The sequence below is a fragment of the Pinus tabuliformis genome, chromosome 5_1 (assembly GCF_031772625.1).
Source record: "Pinus tabuliformis cultivar Carrire ecotype Pingquan chromosome 5_1, CPIR1, whole genome shotgun sequence".
Lineage (NCBI taxonomy): Eukaryota > Viridiplantae > Streptophyta > Pinopsida > Pinales > Pinaceae > Pinus > Pinus tabuliformis.
In genome coordinates, this window is record NC_142305.1 from 324,911,639 (window position 1) to 324,929,717 (window position 18,079).

Here is an 18,079-nt window from a genome sequence, read left to right on the forward strand (position 1 = left end):
AGTGAGCAACTTCAGAGAAGATAGCCATGAATGTCAATGAATGATAAAATGAATATTATATTATTGAATGTCTATGTGAGGTTAGGCAATATGAATATTGTATTATTGAAGTTAGGTAATATGAATATTGTATTATTGAGTAAAATGAGTGGAGTCCTCATGAGTAAAAAGATAAGACTATGCTTGCTTGGCCTCTTCTCATTGGACATACTCACAGGACCAAAAGATGAAAACGCTTCCTCTAGAACGAACAGAGGATAGCACCCGAAACTTTTCATAGATTATTGGTACAGTTTGTCCCACCTCCATGCAATTTTCCACTTGGATGAACGGGCACTTAAGTCCCTTAAAACTTTGGCTTGTTCGTGGTGTCAATGGGCGGTTTCGCAGGGAGGGAAGCACATTAACGTCTATGTGAAGTTTCCTAAAATGAGTATCATATTTTTCAATCAGTGTGTTCATCAGAGTCTCTTTTTCTCCTCCCGTAATAACAATCCCATGTCTGTGGGCATGCCCAACTGCAGCTTTAAATCTTCGTTAGTGCAGGTGAATTCTACAAATAAAATACCAGATACAGTTAGTTCTTCTTATAAGACAATGCCTGGCTCATCTCTCATTCAAACGAGACCCAATTGCAGTGTAACGACACCGTTACAACTTGTGGATGAATCAGAGAACAAAGATGAAGAGAAGGCTATTGCATTTGAGTTCAAAAAATACATGTTTTCGAAGGCCAATGCCATCAATGAAGCTCTGGACAAATGTGTAAGCCTCAGGCACCCTGAAAAAATCCATGAAGCAATGAGGTATTCGCTTCTGGCTGGGGGAAAGCGTGTGAGACCCATATTATGCATCGCTTCTTGCGAGCTCGTAGGTGGGTCTGAGGAATCAGTCATGCCATCGGCCTGTGCAATTGAGATGATTCACACCATGTCTCTGATTCATGATGATTTGCCTTGTATGGACAATGACGATTTGAGAAGAGGGAAGCCCACAAATCACAAGGTGTTTGGGGAGGATGTTGCTGTTCTGGCAGGGGATGCTCTGTTGGCATTTGCCTTTGAGCACATTGCGTGCTCTACAAAGGGTGTCGAGCCACAGAAAGTTTTGAGGGTCGTCTGGGAGTTGGGTAGGGCAATCGGGTCTGAAGGGCTGGTTGCAGGGCAGGTTGTGGATCTTTCCAGTGGTGGGTTATCGAACGGGGGTTTGGATCTACTTGAATACATTCATGTTCACAAGACAGCTGCTCTGTTGGAGGGAGCTGTGGTGATTGGTGCAATAATAGGAGGTGGGTCTGATGAAGAGATTGAGAGGCTGAGGAAATTTGCTCGCTGCATTGGGCTGATGTTCCAGGTTGTTGATGACATTCTTGACGTCACTAAATCGTCTCAGGAGCTCGGAAAGACTGCTTGCAAGGATCTTGTTGCTGATAAACTCACGTACCCTAAGTTGCTGGGGCTTGAGAAATCAAGGGAATTTGCGCAAGAGCTCAACAGGCAAGCAAGGGATCAGCTTTCTGTTTTCGATGTGGAAAAAGCTAAGCCTTTGATTTGTTTAGCTGATTACATTGCTCACAGACAGAATTAGATATTAAGTGCTTGAGATTTTCACACTTGTTGTAATAGATGCACAGAACATGCATGTTATCCATAAATAATTGCTCTTATCTTTGCTTGAAATTTCATATAGACACTTCAGCTTTTACCGTTTTACATTTCGATATGATTAACAGATTTGTATTCATTGATAAAAGAAAAAATAAAAAGGCAATCCAAATGGTGATAGCTTTCCTCCTCACAGACCAATAAACTCTAGACATCTTTTCAACCCTAGCATAGCAGACAACTCTATACCTAGGTTGACTTAGATTTTGAGCTTGCAAAGCAGCATAACTCCTTGCAAATTAGTATCTATGTTAATTAGATTATTAAGATTTTGAGTTTTAACTTGCAAAGCTCAGGGCTCAAACACAGCTCCATGCTAATTAGCATAACAGCAAAACTTGGCTGTACTACATTTGCTGTATGGAAATTCAGCAGCAGCATGAAATTCTGCTAATTTTCCGTACATGGGATACAGTATAGTCCATTTTTTCAGATGTTAGGAGAGATGGGTCTGATCTTTAGACTTATTAACTCCTGGATCTTCTCCGCTAGGGACAGATGTTGATTTACTTCATGAGACCGTTTGGTTCTCCCGCTTTGTATATATACAAGTGTACTCAACAGTCCCTTTGACCTACTTTGTGATCATTAATTAGACATAAATATAATTATCTTATCTTATTACCTGTCATCTTATAAATGCCCATAAAACAGCTCACAATCTCACAAATATCCGTAAAAAAAACAATATAAATATAAACTATGTTGCAAAATTTTCCAGGAATGAATTTATTTTTTTGGGTTTATTGTGCATTCATAAGGCTGAAATTCTTCCAAAATACAGAACAAAAATGCATATTTTTTAATCTATGAGATGAAGATATATGCTTTCGTATTGGAGCATTAGGAAAAAAGTTTCGTTATGTATTTTATCTGTACCAGATCGTCTTTGAATACATATTTATGTTGGAATCTTGGTACTAGAATAATTAGGCATCCATGTTCATTGTTTTCACCATGCCTTGGGAGGTTTGCACCGGCTATTTACAAATTTTAATCATCTCGATTGATACTGTTGAGAAATTTAGGGCATCAATAGATAAATGATTTCTCTACTTTAATAATTGCTTGTGAGTGTCTTTTTACTTCTTGATTATGATCTTCTTTTTCTTATGTTATTATTGTGTTCTTTTGATCAATACAATTACCAATACATGAATAATAAAGGCACAAGAGACACAGTATATAGGCTGTCAGCCAAGGCCAAATCCTCTCTCTTTTGAGAGGAAAACCCAAACAAATTCTTCTTATAGAAATTTCAATTGACAAATACCAAAACCACGACAAAGACCCTTGACACTAAAGCCCTTCCAAGACCAAGTCACAAGCTTCCTCTTCACCCTTGGGTCAACACTGCTCTTCTTCTTCCCCTTCTCGGCTTCCTTCAGAATTTTGGCCTCGTCAAGTAGGTCTGCAACTTTTTTTTGCTTCACAACAGAAACCCTAAATCAATTTTTGATCTTTGAATAGTGTCCTTTTAGAGGGAGACTCTTTTCACTTCTATTCGGCTTCCCTTCAACGAAGTCTTCACCCAATCTAGATCACCCTTATATGACTGCAATCTTCGGCCTCCCTTTGCAAACTTCAGATCTGCAATCTTCGCATGTGTGAAGGTAGACTAGCCCAAAAACAGTCCCACAATGATGTCACTGTCTTCGCTATCCCTTCCTCTTCCTTCGCTCATGGTAAGGCTCCTTCGAAGATGATTTGCACACTTGGTTATTTCAGACTTGCTTGACTGAATTGTTGCCCTCCAAATGAGGCCGAGCGCTGTTATATATAGTGGTTTGTCCATGATTATTAGGCTAACATGATCACTGGAATAGGTCGACATTATCTTTCTAGTATTATCCCTTTTATTGTAGGACGATTTGAGTGAGGACTAGTGACAAGTTCCTGGAGGGTGAATTACAAAAATGAAATTGACTTTTACAATGTGTAACATGCTTTCAATACATGATAATGATTTTTTAGACTTTTATGACTAGTTTAGACTTTTATGATTAGATAACAAAATCCATAAGGGCTCACAATGGGAGCTTTAACTAAAAATAAAATCTATGGCTCATAAAACCCACGAGGCAAACATTACAATAATTTTATTTTTCTTCTTTTACATAAAATCATTACATGTCATTATAAAGACCGAACCTCGTTACAGTTTTCAACAGATACTCCTATGATTTTGCTCATGTTAGTCTCAGTGAGCCACGGAACTCTCAAAATCACCCTAGCTTCACACATCACCATAGAGAGACCGCATAAACTATCTGATATGAAAGCGTGCAACACAAGGAATATATTAAAACTCAGCCATTAGAGAGAAACACGTCAGACTTTCTTGGAAACGTTCATTTTTGGTGTGTGAGGTTAGTAGGCCTCCAGAACTTCCTCCAGTTCTTAATAAGGAATATTATATCTGCGAGGAAAGCTAAATACTACCTCCATCCAGCTATATCCCTGCAAATGTCTTTTTCCATTTGATTTACTTGTTCTTCAGGAGTACATTCAGATCATTTGTTCGTCCTGTCTGAGTTTATGAATGGAGAATTGGGGTTAGAAAATCTGAGGTAACAAGCATCTAAAATTTAAATGAATAGAAGCACTGACATACAATCCTAAGGTGCCGAGAAGTCCCTTGCTTTGCAAAGTCCATTATATATATATGGCATGACTGTAGAATGGACGTTCTTACCAATGGATATTGCCTGATCCTTCTTAGGTCTCTCCTGCTATTTTCTTCAAAGCATTCTTGAAGTACGAACAGTGATATGAGCAGAAGGGTGCTTCCTCGAAATATTCTGGATAATCTTTCCAAGTGAATACTTCTCAACTTCATCTGAACAGGAGGAAGCTCTCTGGGGCTTGGAGAAAACTTACGGGCTCAAATAGGAACAGAGGAGGAACCATTCCCATTATGGACTATTGTGTTGATCTCCTAGCATTTTGATCTGTGCAGATCCTTAAAAAGTTCCATTTAAGTACTCAGATTGTTGATTAGGGAGATTAGTGATTTTCATAGGAAAAATACAACATGTTACAAAGTAAAATGTGAACCTAGATAGAGAAGATAACGACTTTTCCTCACAACCTTTCAACTTACACTAATTGACATTATTTCAACTTACACTAATTGAAATTATATGGGGTACATATGTCCCGCTTATTCCTATTTTGAAAACTTATTTGTTACAATTAATGTCAGCTATTATCCTCAAAGTAGTACGTTTTATCATTTATGTTAAGTGTTCCTGGAACAAGGGTTTGTCTGTTTAGGTAATTGTTACTTAATTGGGTTAAGTTTTACATTTTTCCAACCTTGTCAGTGATAAGGAATTTGCTCCTGCTGGCACCATATCTAGATGTTGAAATCGTTTCAGTTATGCATGCAAGGAATAGGCAATGACCCGACTCTGTCTTTGATCTAAATTGAGCTGCAAATGGCATTGCAATCATGTTTTGAATTCGTATGTCTGGATGATTGGGTATTCTGTTGCAATTTCCCAGTTGTGGGTAAATTTTCAGAAGCTTTTGTGCAGGCTTGCTCTAAGCTTTATAAAATAAAATTGAAAGGGACGCTTTCATCAACTGGCAGAGGCTGACGTTGTCTTAATTTAATTGTGGTTTAGATGGTCTGAATTCTGTAGAGGTATTGCCCATGTTGTTGCGTTACTTCGTGAACACTTTGTTAATCGCATTTTCTCAAAGACTAGGTGTTTATCTTCCATTGTGAGGGTTCAATCTATCAGTGTTTACTCATGGAGTCATCGCTTGTCTAGAGGGATGCAACATTCGATTGATCTACAATCTTATGGTTCCCAGAAGCATGTACATTCCCATTGCTAACGGCCAAGATTGACAAAATGGTTTGAGATTTAATGCAGGCAGTCATTCCAATAAATAATTCTTTTGCGTTTTTTGCTATCCTGTCCAATAAGAATTATGGAACCAAGGACATACATGTAACAATGGCCACCTGGTCATAAATAAGGTCACCACTATAAATGTATACTTCTGAAAATGTCGAACATTCTTGTAGAACCAAATAAATTGGGTGAGCTGTGTTACAAAGGAAATATATTTTGACCCAGTCCTTTTGATTTTGTTCCAAAGAAAGAAAAAATGATCTTATCAAGAGATCCTCATGTCTTTCATTGAATATGGAAGCATACCACATAACTGACAAGACATGTGGAACAACAGAAAAGAATTCATCAATGAGCTATGTGAGATTCTTGTCATATTTTGGGAGGATAAATTGGGAATTCTAGAATGTCCTTAATATCCCAAGTAGGATACATTTTGCACAATTTCCAAGAAGCCATCTTTCACTATATGCGAATTTTACATGGGAGCTTGATAACAAAAGAAAATTTCGTACCTCATCACAATGGAGTCACCAAGGTGAGCTGTCTATGCTTTTTCACAATGATACCCGTCTCACCTCACAAGCACAAGGGCTTCAAAATCTATAAAAAGCAAGGTCTATCCAAGAACAGTACAAAGATAATGCATCCTCACCACTAAATAAATACATTGACCACTTAAAAAAATCATTGCTCATCCATAAACCCTAAATATGAATCATCAAAGAAGTTGCAAAATTCATCTGTGAATAATCTTTCAATGAAGGGCATTAGCTTTTCATCCATAGCCACCAAATCCAAAACAAAAGAACTCCAACAAAGTTTCAAAGATTTCAGAATTTGCAAAGGTATTTCTCCCCAATCCAACCATGAGCAAATAATGAGAAAGTACATCTTATTATAGGAGATGCTTAACTTTACATTAAAATATTAATTTATCAAATAAAAACCCCTAACCTAGCCTATGGAAGGGCCAATAAGCCCTCTTCTACAATTAATTAATCTAAACCAAATAAAATGGGATGTTTACACCACATGTATAAAGAAATCAAGTGAAGCAACCCTCTCAAATAATGAGACGTCTCCATAACTGGTGGCAAGGGCCTTACGATGCATCTTTCAGCTTCCAAATGCTGTTCAATGCATGTAGGTCCTCCATAGAAGCCACAAAGAGTGCAATACAAGACCTCTATCTTATGTTGCATGGGGACCCATCCCTCCAAAAAACCTGCGTACCTTGCATTCCCGTATTTTGGGGACTTAGGGACCCTTAGGAAACGTCCCCAAACTTATCGGGGATTCGGGGACTTGTTGGCTGTCCCTAAGACATTTCTGGCAGATTTCGGGGATCTTTTGGGCATGTCACTTTGATTTTGATAATCAATAGACATTGATGATTGGACAATATGGTAATTTTTCCTATCCGTTATTTTTATATTGCAGTGAATCTAAATTTGTCATACAATTTGCAGCCCAAAACACAATTTTTGTGTAATGGGTGTCAATTTGAGTTTCTAATAATTTAAATATTGTATTTTCAGCAAGAACATTACAACAAGCAAAGCCTCCATGTTAAGAAAACAGGAAATGCAGCATTTCAAAGGGTTGATCCTTGTGGTTACTGTTCTTGTTTTTCACATTTTTTCGGTCATCTCAGATTTTACATGTTGTACATGGGTTTACAGGAGTCATTCAAAGTCTAGTGCTTCCACCATCCCAACCAAAAGCATTCCGAAAACAATCATATAGTAATGACTTGAATTAGGTACTAAATGTTTGAATAAATTCTTATTCAATATGATATATGAATTTAATCTCTTTACAGAACCAAAATATTTTATAGTGGTTTTCAAATTTCAACACAGTTGTAGAAGTCTACAAAACTGATTGAGAAGTCTATTCCTTTTATGTTTTAACATAATCATCAATAACAAGAAATATGAGGAATAATAGCTGCTATAAAGACAATTCTGTCTCATAGATCCTTCATGGACCTTGTTACAAATTAAAAATAATTACACTTAAGTTTCCTAAAAATAAGTTTCATTTGCTTTTGTACTAGTGCAACATAGCCTCTATCCCCTTTCAAAGTGGACACGTGGGCTTCAAAAATGGACAATTAGCACTCAAATTCCTCTAAAGGTGGTTCTCCTTGTACTAGTGCAACATAGCCTCTATCCCCTTTCAAAGTGGACACGTGGGCTTCAAAAATGGACAATTAGCACTCAAATTCTTCTAAAGGTGGTTCTCCTTCAAAAGTGGATGCAATCAAGTCATGATTGAAACAATTTTAGAGGGCCCAGTCAGCCCAGTCAATTTTTTGTCCAAAAGAATAGTTGCACACGCTCATTTACATATGTATAAGACATCTTTATGTCATCCATTTGGTCTGTTCTCAAAATAGGAGAGCTCCACATGTCTCAAGCGGGCACCTTACAGCCTTTAAAATCTGCTATAGTAATTTCTCTTTATCAATCTCTCCCTGACATCTTTAGCAAGGAATATGGGAGCATGTTTGGATTCTATTTCCATTTTTATATTCACTATGTTTAAGGCTTGTTCATATGTAAGCTGGATAGACGAGCATATGTAATCCTCGGCCTGCTTTGCAACACTTGTCATTTCTGTTATGCCAAATCCTTCAGTATTCACAGATTGATCTGCTTCATTCGCTATGAGCTAGCTTGTAACCATTGTGACAGTAACAAGTCCTTCCATCTTGTCTAAAGCCTCAGAAAAACAGAGATGGTAATCTTCAAGTTGCTACTCCATTAGGTTCAATTCTTTTCATATGTTATGTTGCATTGTCAGAAAACTTTCTGTCAAGGAAAACTGTCTGAAAAGAAGCTAAGTGTAGCGTGCATCATGGGCAGTCAGGGAGCTGTCCAACACCTTTCACGTTGATTTCAAAAACTCAAGAATTTCTTCGACTTCCTCTATTACCTTTCCTTCATTCATTACATCAAAAGCACTACAAAGAAACATCTCATAAAGCCGAATATTTAAGTGATGATCATAAAGCCGTATATTTGAGTGATGAACGCCAACTCAGTGGCAATTATCCCATCTGATCTCCTATTATTCTTTTTGCAAAATGGAGGATAAAAACTTTGTTTCTTCGACCTTTGTAATAAGAACCATTTCAGATCCAACCTTATCAGGCTCTTCTAGATTTATTGCAGGGTGGATGAGAATATTTTCCTCCAACAAATTTATCTATCGTTTTCTCCATCAGGAGCATTCTATCATGCCTTCAAATCATTGGGTGACACCACAAATGATAATTCCTTTTTCCAAACTTACCAGTAGCAGCCCCTAATTCACGCTCAAAATCAGCTTGTTCCAGTGAGATGCAGTCTGATACCTCCTCTCCCATTTCTCTCATAACTTCAAAATCAGCTTGTTCCAGTGAAATGCAGTCTGATACCTCCTCTCCCATTTCTCTCGTAACTTCTTGGCACTTGGGTGATTCAGCTAGAACATCAAAGATTGGAAACATTAATTTCAGGAAAGATGAGAAACTTCCCAATCTCCCTTACTGACTCAAGCAAGCTTTCCTTTTAAACATTGGGATCTCCATAGACTGGTCCTTCTTTAGCTTCAACAATTTATAGTTTAATTAAATAGGATATTTATGTTAAACGGTCTTCATAGGATATCTGTGCTGGCCCTCTAGCGTCATCACCTTTTGATTACATTTACGAAATTTGGGGATTAGAAAACGGATACTACAGCTAGATCGTCAGTCATCAACAAGTTGAGCAGATCAAAATGAAGAAACCGGATCTCTAGTCTAAGAAGAATCAATAATTCAAAAAACTCCGAGCCTAGTTCTTCTAGCAAGTATTCAACGTACTTCAGCAGGGAAGAAGAAGAAAATAAGAAATCCTTTGTTGACTCTATCTATGGAAATGAGAAGTCGAACCCAAAACCTAGTTTAATCGTATTTTTTTTTGTCTTGTTCTGTAACCAATTTGTGTGAATATTTCTCACGCAAAGAAAAATTAGAATGTAGTGCTTTGAGTATATGGAAAAGTAATTCAGTAATATTCTTTCCAGGCATTTTGATAGTCACTAATTTAGAACTATCTAGTTAGGTTTTTGGCAATCTAGTTAATCTTGATCTAATTTAGTTGTCCCCATTATCTGATTTTACTTAATATAATTTCCTAATTATAATTAATATAAAAAAATAAAACATATAATAATAATTATAAAATTAAAAATAAAAAAGAAAAGAAAAATAGGAAAAAGAAAATCAGAAATAGGTTAAAATGAAAGAAAAGAAAGAAAAACTAACTTACCCTGTTAAAGTAAAATAAAAAAGTTCTTACATGAATGAACTCAAGTGCTCCTTTATTTTTCATGTTATTCCATCTCATTTGCATTTGTTGAGAATAAAGAAGCATTTATGCACAAATTACTAACAAATTATTGTTCCAATGAGCCACATTAAATATTGTGGAAAATAAAGAAATACCAATGGAAATGGATATCCTCACCTCACCATTACCATCAACCATATGAGAGGTTGATGTTGATGGAGGCAATCAATTACTTTGGCATAATATGCTCATTCCAAATAAGATATCTTCCATTCCATGCCATCTGATCTCGATTGACTGTAAAAAAAAAAACCAACAAATGATTACATGACAATTTTAAATTCTAAAGTAAACCATAAATTACAAGTGCAAGAAGGATTGAAATTACAATCACTCACTGAGTTGAATTGAATAATAATTAATCTTTGGAAACAAAGAGAAATGAAGGAAATGGATCTTTGGTCAAATTGAAAACCATTCGTTCACATGATTTGTTTATGTCAAAATGTCATGCGATGTAGAAATGTAATTGCACCTCCCTCCCTTTTATCACAAGTATCGCTGCATAATATTCACACATGAAATACAAAGAGATAGAATAATGCACAATATGACAAATATTGATTTAACATTGATAGTTTGCAAGTTGATGGTTTTGGTAAACCATGGTATGCATCCATGGTATTTGCAATGTGAAACAACAACATAATAATAAAGTGGTGAAAAGCTATTTGCTTTGTCATTAATTAGTTTTTTACCAAATTACTATTAATGATTTATGATGCCATGGTTTTTGTAACTGAGGTTGACGGTTTTGGTAAACCATGGTATGCACCCATGGTATTTGCAATGTGAAACAATAATAATAATAATAATAATAATAAAGTGGTGAAAAGCTATTTGCTTCGTCATTAATTAGTTTTTTATCAAATTACTATTAGTGATTTATGATGCCATGGTTTTTGTAACTCATGGTATTTGGAAATAAAACAAAAACAAGAATAAAATAGTGAAAATGCATGTCTCTTAGGTGAAAAGGCACCCATGAGTAATGTATATATGAGCCTTCTCATTTATAAAAAGACATCTTATTCCTTCATGATGTGGCCATAAAATATTTTTCTATTTAATAAATAATTGGATTTTGACCATATTTATTATTCTCTCTACTTCATTTATGGGTGTTTATTTCACATTTCCTTGTCTACATTTCATTTTGTTCCTTATGTAGTTTGGGTTAGCGGTATTAGAGCAATCTACTCCTTTTTGTTTCTTGATAGATGTCCTTGATGACATCAAGGTATAGAGAGTTGGGTTGTGAGCTAGTTTCACCTATGAATGACCACTCTTACTAGCCCAGGTGACCTCCCTTGGTGGAAGAAAAGAGAGTTAATGGAGTATGAGATTATTTCAAGATATTTATTGAGAAATCCCTCATGTGATAGAGGAACGAGATGATGGATAAATTTAATTAGATCCTTCATTGACAATCACTGGTTGTCTAGGCATCTTTGACAAGTAGCCATTATGGAGGTTTGATGCCCTTCAAGGTACAAGTTAATTATAATATCCCCTTACTTGAAGGTTAAATAGTTGCAAATGCTCTAGAGAAATGGTTGAATCTACTCAAGGGTTATTACTTTGTCCAAAATTAGTTCAAATATGAAAATATTAGCTTTGCACTCTTTAAATCCCTCCTCCCATCAAAGATTAGCGGGAAGGTTACTAGGAGAGACACATTGTAGGTGAATCTACATCATTTCAAAGAATGCCCACTTGGGTAGCCTTTATGGATGCTTTCGAGGAATTCTACCTTGTTGGAAGCTATGATAAGTACATGGGATGGATGTCTTTGTATTAGGAGAGAGACTAGATAGTGTTAATGTATACATACATCTTCCGTACTCTATGCTCAAAGTAAGTTATCCAAGACTCTAAGAAACACTTGGTTCTAAAGTACGCAATGGCCTACATAGGTACATATAAGCAGAGATGGATTTCTTGGGCATGTCATTGTGATTCACTTATCATTATACTATCAAAATCGAGTAGAATCTCATGCAGAGAAATAATCTAGAGTTTGGATCTTCAAATATGCCATAACAGAAGCATGACAAAGGCATCCCTAACTCATAGAACAACGAAAAGAGTAAGGAGAGGTAATCTCAAGAAAACTAGTTCAAGTCACCGATAAAGAAAGGTGATGGGAAGTCAAAGAAAGACATTAGAAAGTGGTATGGTTTCCACACAATCCCCTGACACAACATTAATGAATGTCACTTGAAATAGTCATTATTGGCCGAGCTGAAATAAAAAGAACCAAACCCTTGCTCAAACTTTGATTCAAAGCATAATAAATGGAAACATAACATCAATGTAGAACCCATTGTAACCATTATGACCAAAATGATCCAACTAGAGAACTAGAGGAATCTAAGGAGCGGGAGATCTTCTTCCACCCACATTGTTGACAATGGCAGTAAGAAAAACTTATCTCAGCCGAGGTTATCAAATTAATGAAGCCACCGGTAGTGCCACACCCCCAACGATACACCATCAGATGGTTAAGCCAAGGACTAGACATAAGCTTCAACCAACAATGTGGCTTGTCCTATGATATCAAACCTTTTAAAGATGAGGTATTGTGGAATATTTCCCCTCTTGAACTTTGTGATGTTCTTTTAGGACAACCTTATATGGAAATGTCATGCTATTTATGAGTCATAGCCTTGTAGTGTCATTTTTTTCTGAGGTTAGCCCTCAAGGATACTAGAGGTAGTTTTGACAAATATAATTTCATTGATCTCAACAAAATAGTGTTGAAAGGTAATCTTTCATATTACCAAGTTTGTCCTCTTCATGGATTAATCAAAATGTGCAAAAAGGGTCACCACTACCACCACAACTTCAGCAGAGGGTCCCTCTATATAGAAAAAGTAGGGGGATAATATTGTAGAATAGTACGAAGATATCTTTGTTTCACCTATATAGGTGCCTCTACACTACTAGGTCAAACATACACATACATGGGATGAGAGTCTTCCATATGTTCAACATAGCCATAACATAGCTCTCCACAACTCTATTGGCATGGTCCTTTTCAATCGTGCGTGAGGTTCCAACCATTACCCCCTGTTTATGTAGCTCTTCTCGTTGTATCTTCACGAATAAAGTCCTCCCACACTCAGACTGAGGAAAATAAAGTAGCCAAATTTGTTTAAAGGATCAAATACCCCCAACAAGAAGTTCATGATATCTTTCACAAGGCTAATGACAAGTACAAATAGTGACATGACCAACTTCAAGTTCCAAACAAGTTTTAGGTTGGTGATAATGTGTATTTGCATTAACAGAAAGGGTGCGTCATAGGCCCCCATAGGAAGCTCATACCACTTTGATATGGGCTTTACATCATTAGAAAGGATGTGGGTGAAAATGATTTTGAATTAAGTATTCCTTCTTTCCTTGTCTTGTACTTAGTATTTAATGAGGAACTCCTTCAACCATATTTCCTACCTTTGTTGGACAGCTCAAAGGTGGATAAGCACTTGACCACCATAGAGCTCGATCCCAACTACATTGAAAAAGCTACAATGGATCAAATCATGCAGACCAAAATGAAGGCCGCTTGCCAACATAACGCACAACTCTATTATGTTGTTAAAGCATGATAATTTCTTTAGCAAGACAAGTGGCTCATTGGGATTTAAATTCCACCAAATTTTCCCCATCTCTTACAAGAACTTGACACAATGGAGACCATTTCTTGGTAATGGGGGAATACCAATCGAGGTGAATATCAATGGCCATCCACCTATCCCACGGAACCAACATGGTTGTTAATTGTTTTTCTTTACCATTGATAGTTTAAGAACCCATGGTATTTGAAAATAAAACAAAAATTATAATAAAATAGTGAAATGACATCACTCCTAAGTGAACACGAATACACACACACACACATATAATGTCTTTTAAAATTATAACATCAACAATTTATGCTAATTTCGATCACTTGATTCAAATTACGTACGAAACAAATTGGAAGGTAGACAAAGAAATGTGACAAAAATACATAAAATAAACTAAAGAGAATAATAATATGATAAAAACTTAATTCTTTATTAAATAGAAAAAATTTGATAAAAAAATCAGGGTTTTATCATATTATTATTCTCTTTACTTTATTTTATTTCTATGTATTTTAGTTGCATTTCCTTACCTACATTCCATTTTGTTCCATACACAATCCAAATTATGTGATCAAAATTAACATATATTGTTGATGTTATGACTTTAACTAATACACACCAATCACATACCATCTAATTGATTGTATATAATCGAGTATATATCATATATTAAAGTAATCGAGTATATATCATATATTAAAGTATGTACAACGTATTATATACTACATATTAATAACCCAACTCCTAAGCACACTAGAGAGGAGTACCATCCTCAACCCTGTGAATGCATATGTTCAATTTTTAATTAGTGAACTTTAATATTTAACTAGTATAGATTTATTTTAAATACGGATCTAACATTAGCTAAGAGGGATTTAATTTCTTCACGTGGATTTTTTACGTGCCGACATTATTTAAATGTTTTGTATAGTTATTTAATTTTAGATTTTTTATTTTGGCAGACATGAGCAAAATTTTAACTTAATTTTTAACTTTAATGACGAAGAAACACCATTACACATCATACTGAAATGTAGAATGAGCTTCTTGACTCAACAACATACATGTATTAAAACTATTGTTTATCAATTCTTAATATATATATATATATATTAAATGTGTAATATATTATTTTATAACCGCATATTTCTTTGTTTTGTATAAATTATTTTTACATTCCAAATGCTATTATGTGTATTGAATTGAATATGGAAAATAACACTTTTTAGTTATTCAATTTTATAAATTAATTTAAAATTTTGAAAAGTAATTAAAAATGATTTTACTTATGGTAAAAAAAAGCAGGATTTACTTTTTACTGTTTCAAAATCATATATTTTAAATTTATTATTTTTAAATTTAATTTTAATTTTTATAATTATTATCGTACTATCCTAAACCTAAATCTATTGAACATTAAAAGGGATTAGATTTCTTAAGGTTTGATTTTTTAATTATTAAATTCTCTATCATGCATTAATTTTTCCATGTAAAATGATAAAAAAATTACACATTAAGAAATTTGAATCTTTGTGGTGCTTCATTGATGGTTTAATATGTATCTACACTAGTTTTCCAATTGGGGTTATCTCAAGTAGTGATGTGAAATGGTTGTTATCTTTCCCGCCTAGGTTCAAATCCCCAATACTGACATCATGAGTTATAATGTCTTAATAATTATTATTGTAATGAATTCATGCCTATGAATATTGTTGTATTGACTTCAAGCCCTTAAGTGAGTATCCCTCGCTCTAGCCCTAGTAAGAGGGAGGTTGATTTTTTTCCTTGAAAAAAATAAAATAAAATCTATACTATTTTTTTTAACGTTATTATATATATATACACACACACATTATCTTTTTTTAATCACACAATGTTATGTGACAACATCTCTCCCATATTAGTGTGTAAAGCATCTCATTATGAATAGACTTCAATACATTTATTCGTTGTCAACTAATTACAAAACAATTATTTTCCTAATTCATTAGTAACTTATGAAGATAAATAAGTTTTCATTACCTTTTTTTATTACAAACTAGGTAAACAATTTTTTTTCTATTCCCATGACCAACTCATAATTAAAAGTAAACTTTTGTTATTATTCGTGTCACGTAGTAAAATTAACAATCTTTTTATTCTAATTATAACTACAAAAACATAAGTCTAAATTTACTTTAAAATTGTTTTATGTTTTTTCTTAATATTTTAATGTAAGTATTTTTTCATAATTTTTGATATAGTAGTATCATCGTTGTCTATAAGTGAGACTTTTTGTTCCCCCGATGTGGGTGGACTAATGTTACAATGGCGGTCCTCGAGGCTTTACCCCACCACCATGCGGCATACATGCTCCAATTAATGTGTGGTTCAATCATCAAGTACACCTACGAGACGAACACTCTAGACGCCATTGCAGTTATGTTAAGAGGGATGGCTAAATTCATGTCTTGGTTGGAAGTTTGGGCGATGAATTTTTGGAGGAGGGAGTTTGACAAGGCGTGTGACAGGGATCATGGAAGCTCGTCGGGGTCCTGGCTCTGGAGGCGCAGTGAAGTAGAAGATCGGTCGACACTAGTTTAGAAGGATTTTGGCCCTCAGATAAGTACCTGGGACATTGGCTCATTCCTGAGTGGAGATTTGGGTCTATGCATAGCCTCTCATTGGAAGTATTAGTTTCGTCGCTCCGTTCAAAATCATTGGCTCACGATGGTTTTCTTCGTTGTCATTGAGTAGGTAACTTTGTTTTACTACTTCTGTAAGGTTAGGAAGTCTATCTTTTGTCTCCTGAGCCATCTCTGGGAGTCCTGCGGAGGGTACTATTTTGAATTGTGTATATTGTGTCTGTAAGTCTCCAAAGAGTCATGTTGTTTTTTCATCTTTAGTTTTAGTCCTAGGTTTTATAAATCTGGCTTCGATGGGTGCCCCTGCTCTGGTTCGCCTTTGGTGGCCTTCTATGTGTGCTATTTGACCAAGCGGTTGTTTGTTTCTTCCGTACGTGCTCTTAGCTGCCTAAATTGTTGTTACTATGGGATTGGTGTCTTGCGGGTCTGCTCTAAGTTCGCTTGGGTGGTAGTTGTTTGCATTTGTGGGTTAGTGGGATAACGGGCAGTGGCCTTTCTAGAAAGTCATGGGTGCAACTAGGAGGGGAGCCTAACAATTCAAACGCGATGTTGTTAGAAACAATTCAACAATTACGAGCAAAAATAATGAATTTTTGAGTTGATAACAAAAGATTAAGGCTAGAACAAGGGAGAATCATGAAGAGTCTCTCAGAAAGGAAAAATCAAAGGAACTCGAACCCTAGTCCTGATGGAGGAAATAGAGTTGAAATACATGCTCAGGGGCGAAATCACCTAGAGGTCAATGGAGGATGAATTGAGCATGAGGAGTCGTCTGAAAATGTTTCTAGTGGAAAGGGGGCCGAGAGACAAAAATTTGAGTTGCAAGGAGAGTTAAAGAAAATAAAACATCCCATGTTCGATGGAGAGATGGAGGAGGTTGTTGAAGCTAGTTAATCAACATGAATAAGTATTTTCAAATTTACGAATATGATGATAACCCAAAAGCTAGATTGGAAATTTATCAGTTGCAAGGTAAAGTCACCCTGTGGTGGGAGGAAGTGAAGACTATAAGAAATATCGACGAACAAGAGATAACTTGGGACAATTTCCAAAATCATTTTAAGGATAAGTATTTGACGTCTCGGGGAAGCAACTCAATTGGTTAATCCGAAAATTGTGAAATCGTTGAAACTCGAAAGACCCAGGTTCAAATCCCCCCTATTGTGAACCCGACTACGGGGAGGAGGACATATTGTAGCCCACCAGAGGTTTACTAGTAGTTACGTGTCAGGCGGGCCACTAGGTTCCTTTGGGTTACAAACAGAGCGATTTTATGACAAAAAAGCAAAGGAGTTTCATGATTTGAAACTAGAGAAACAATCCATAGATGAGTTTGTAACCAAATTCACTTCCCTGTTAAAGTATGTTCCTTATATTAGTGAGGAGAAAGCTAAAGTGCAACGATTTTTTAGTAGTCTCCAAGCATTCATGAAAGAAAAATTGGCATTTGAGAATCCAAAAACAATGGATGAAGCCATTTGTAAGGCTTGAATTTGCTGCCAACAGATGAAGCAAAAAATGGGAAAGTGGTAGGGGTTGGTCGAATAAAAAGGAATAGAAAGGCTTCTTGAATGCTAAAAATGTAAAAGCAGTTGGTGGTAAGAATGCACCCCAGAAACAACAGAATGGACACCCAGGGAAGAATCAGCAGAAGCCTAGATTACAGGGTGAAAACAGACAAGGTGAATCATCCATCAAGCTAGAGTCTACTCAGTTGCAGAATCCCCCCTTACAGTGTTAGGGCTATAGAGAACCCCACTATTACAAAATTTTCCCCCACTGTGCCCATGTAGAGACGACAACTCATATTCAAGAAGCCTCTACGATGGGAGAAGTAGCGAGAATCATACCAAAGATTAATGCTGGGTTGGATGATCATTAGGTTGAGTATCAACCTGCGATGGTGGA

The 18,079-nt window shown here is 35.8% G+C and overlaps 1 protein-coding gene across 1 annotated transcript; it reads left to right on the forward strand.

Moving 5' to 3' along the window:
• The first annotated feature begins 268 nt into the window (after positions 1-268).
• Positions 269-1,704, forward strand: LOC149164676 (geranylgeranyl pyrophosphate synthase, chloroplastic-like). Its single transcript, XM_089432142.1, has one exon. The coding sequence runs from the start codon at positions 430-432 to the stop codon at positions 1,585-1,587; it is 1,158 nt and encodes a 385-aa protein (XP_089288268.1). The 5' UTR covers positions 269-429; the 3' UTR covers positions 1,588-1,704.
• The last annotated feature ends 16,375 nt before the right edge of the window (positions 1,705-18,079 follow it).

Excerpts from the sequence above, each read along its gene's own strand:
- LOC149164676 (XM_089432142.1), top strand. The coding sequence starts at position 430 with ATGAGTATCATATTTTTCAATCAGTGTGTTCATCAGAGTCTCTTTTTC.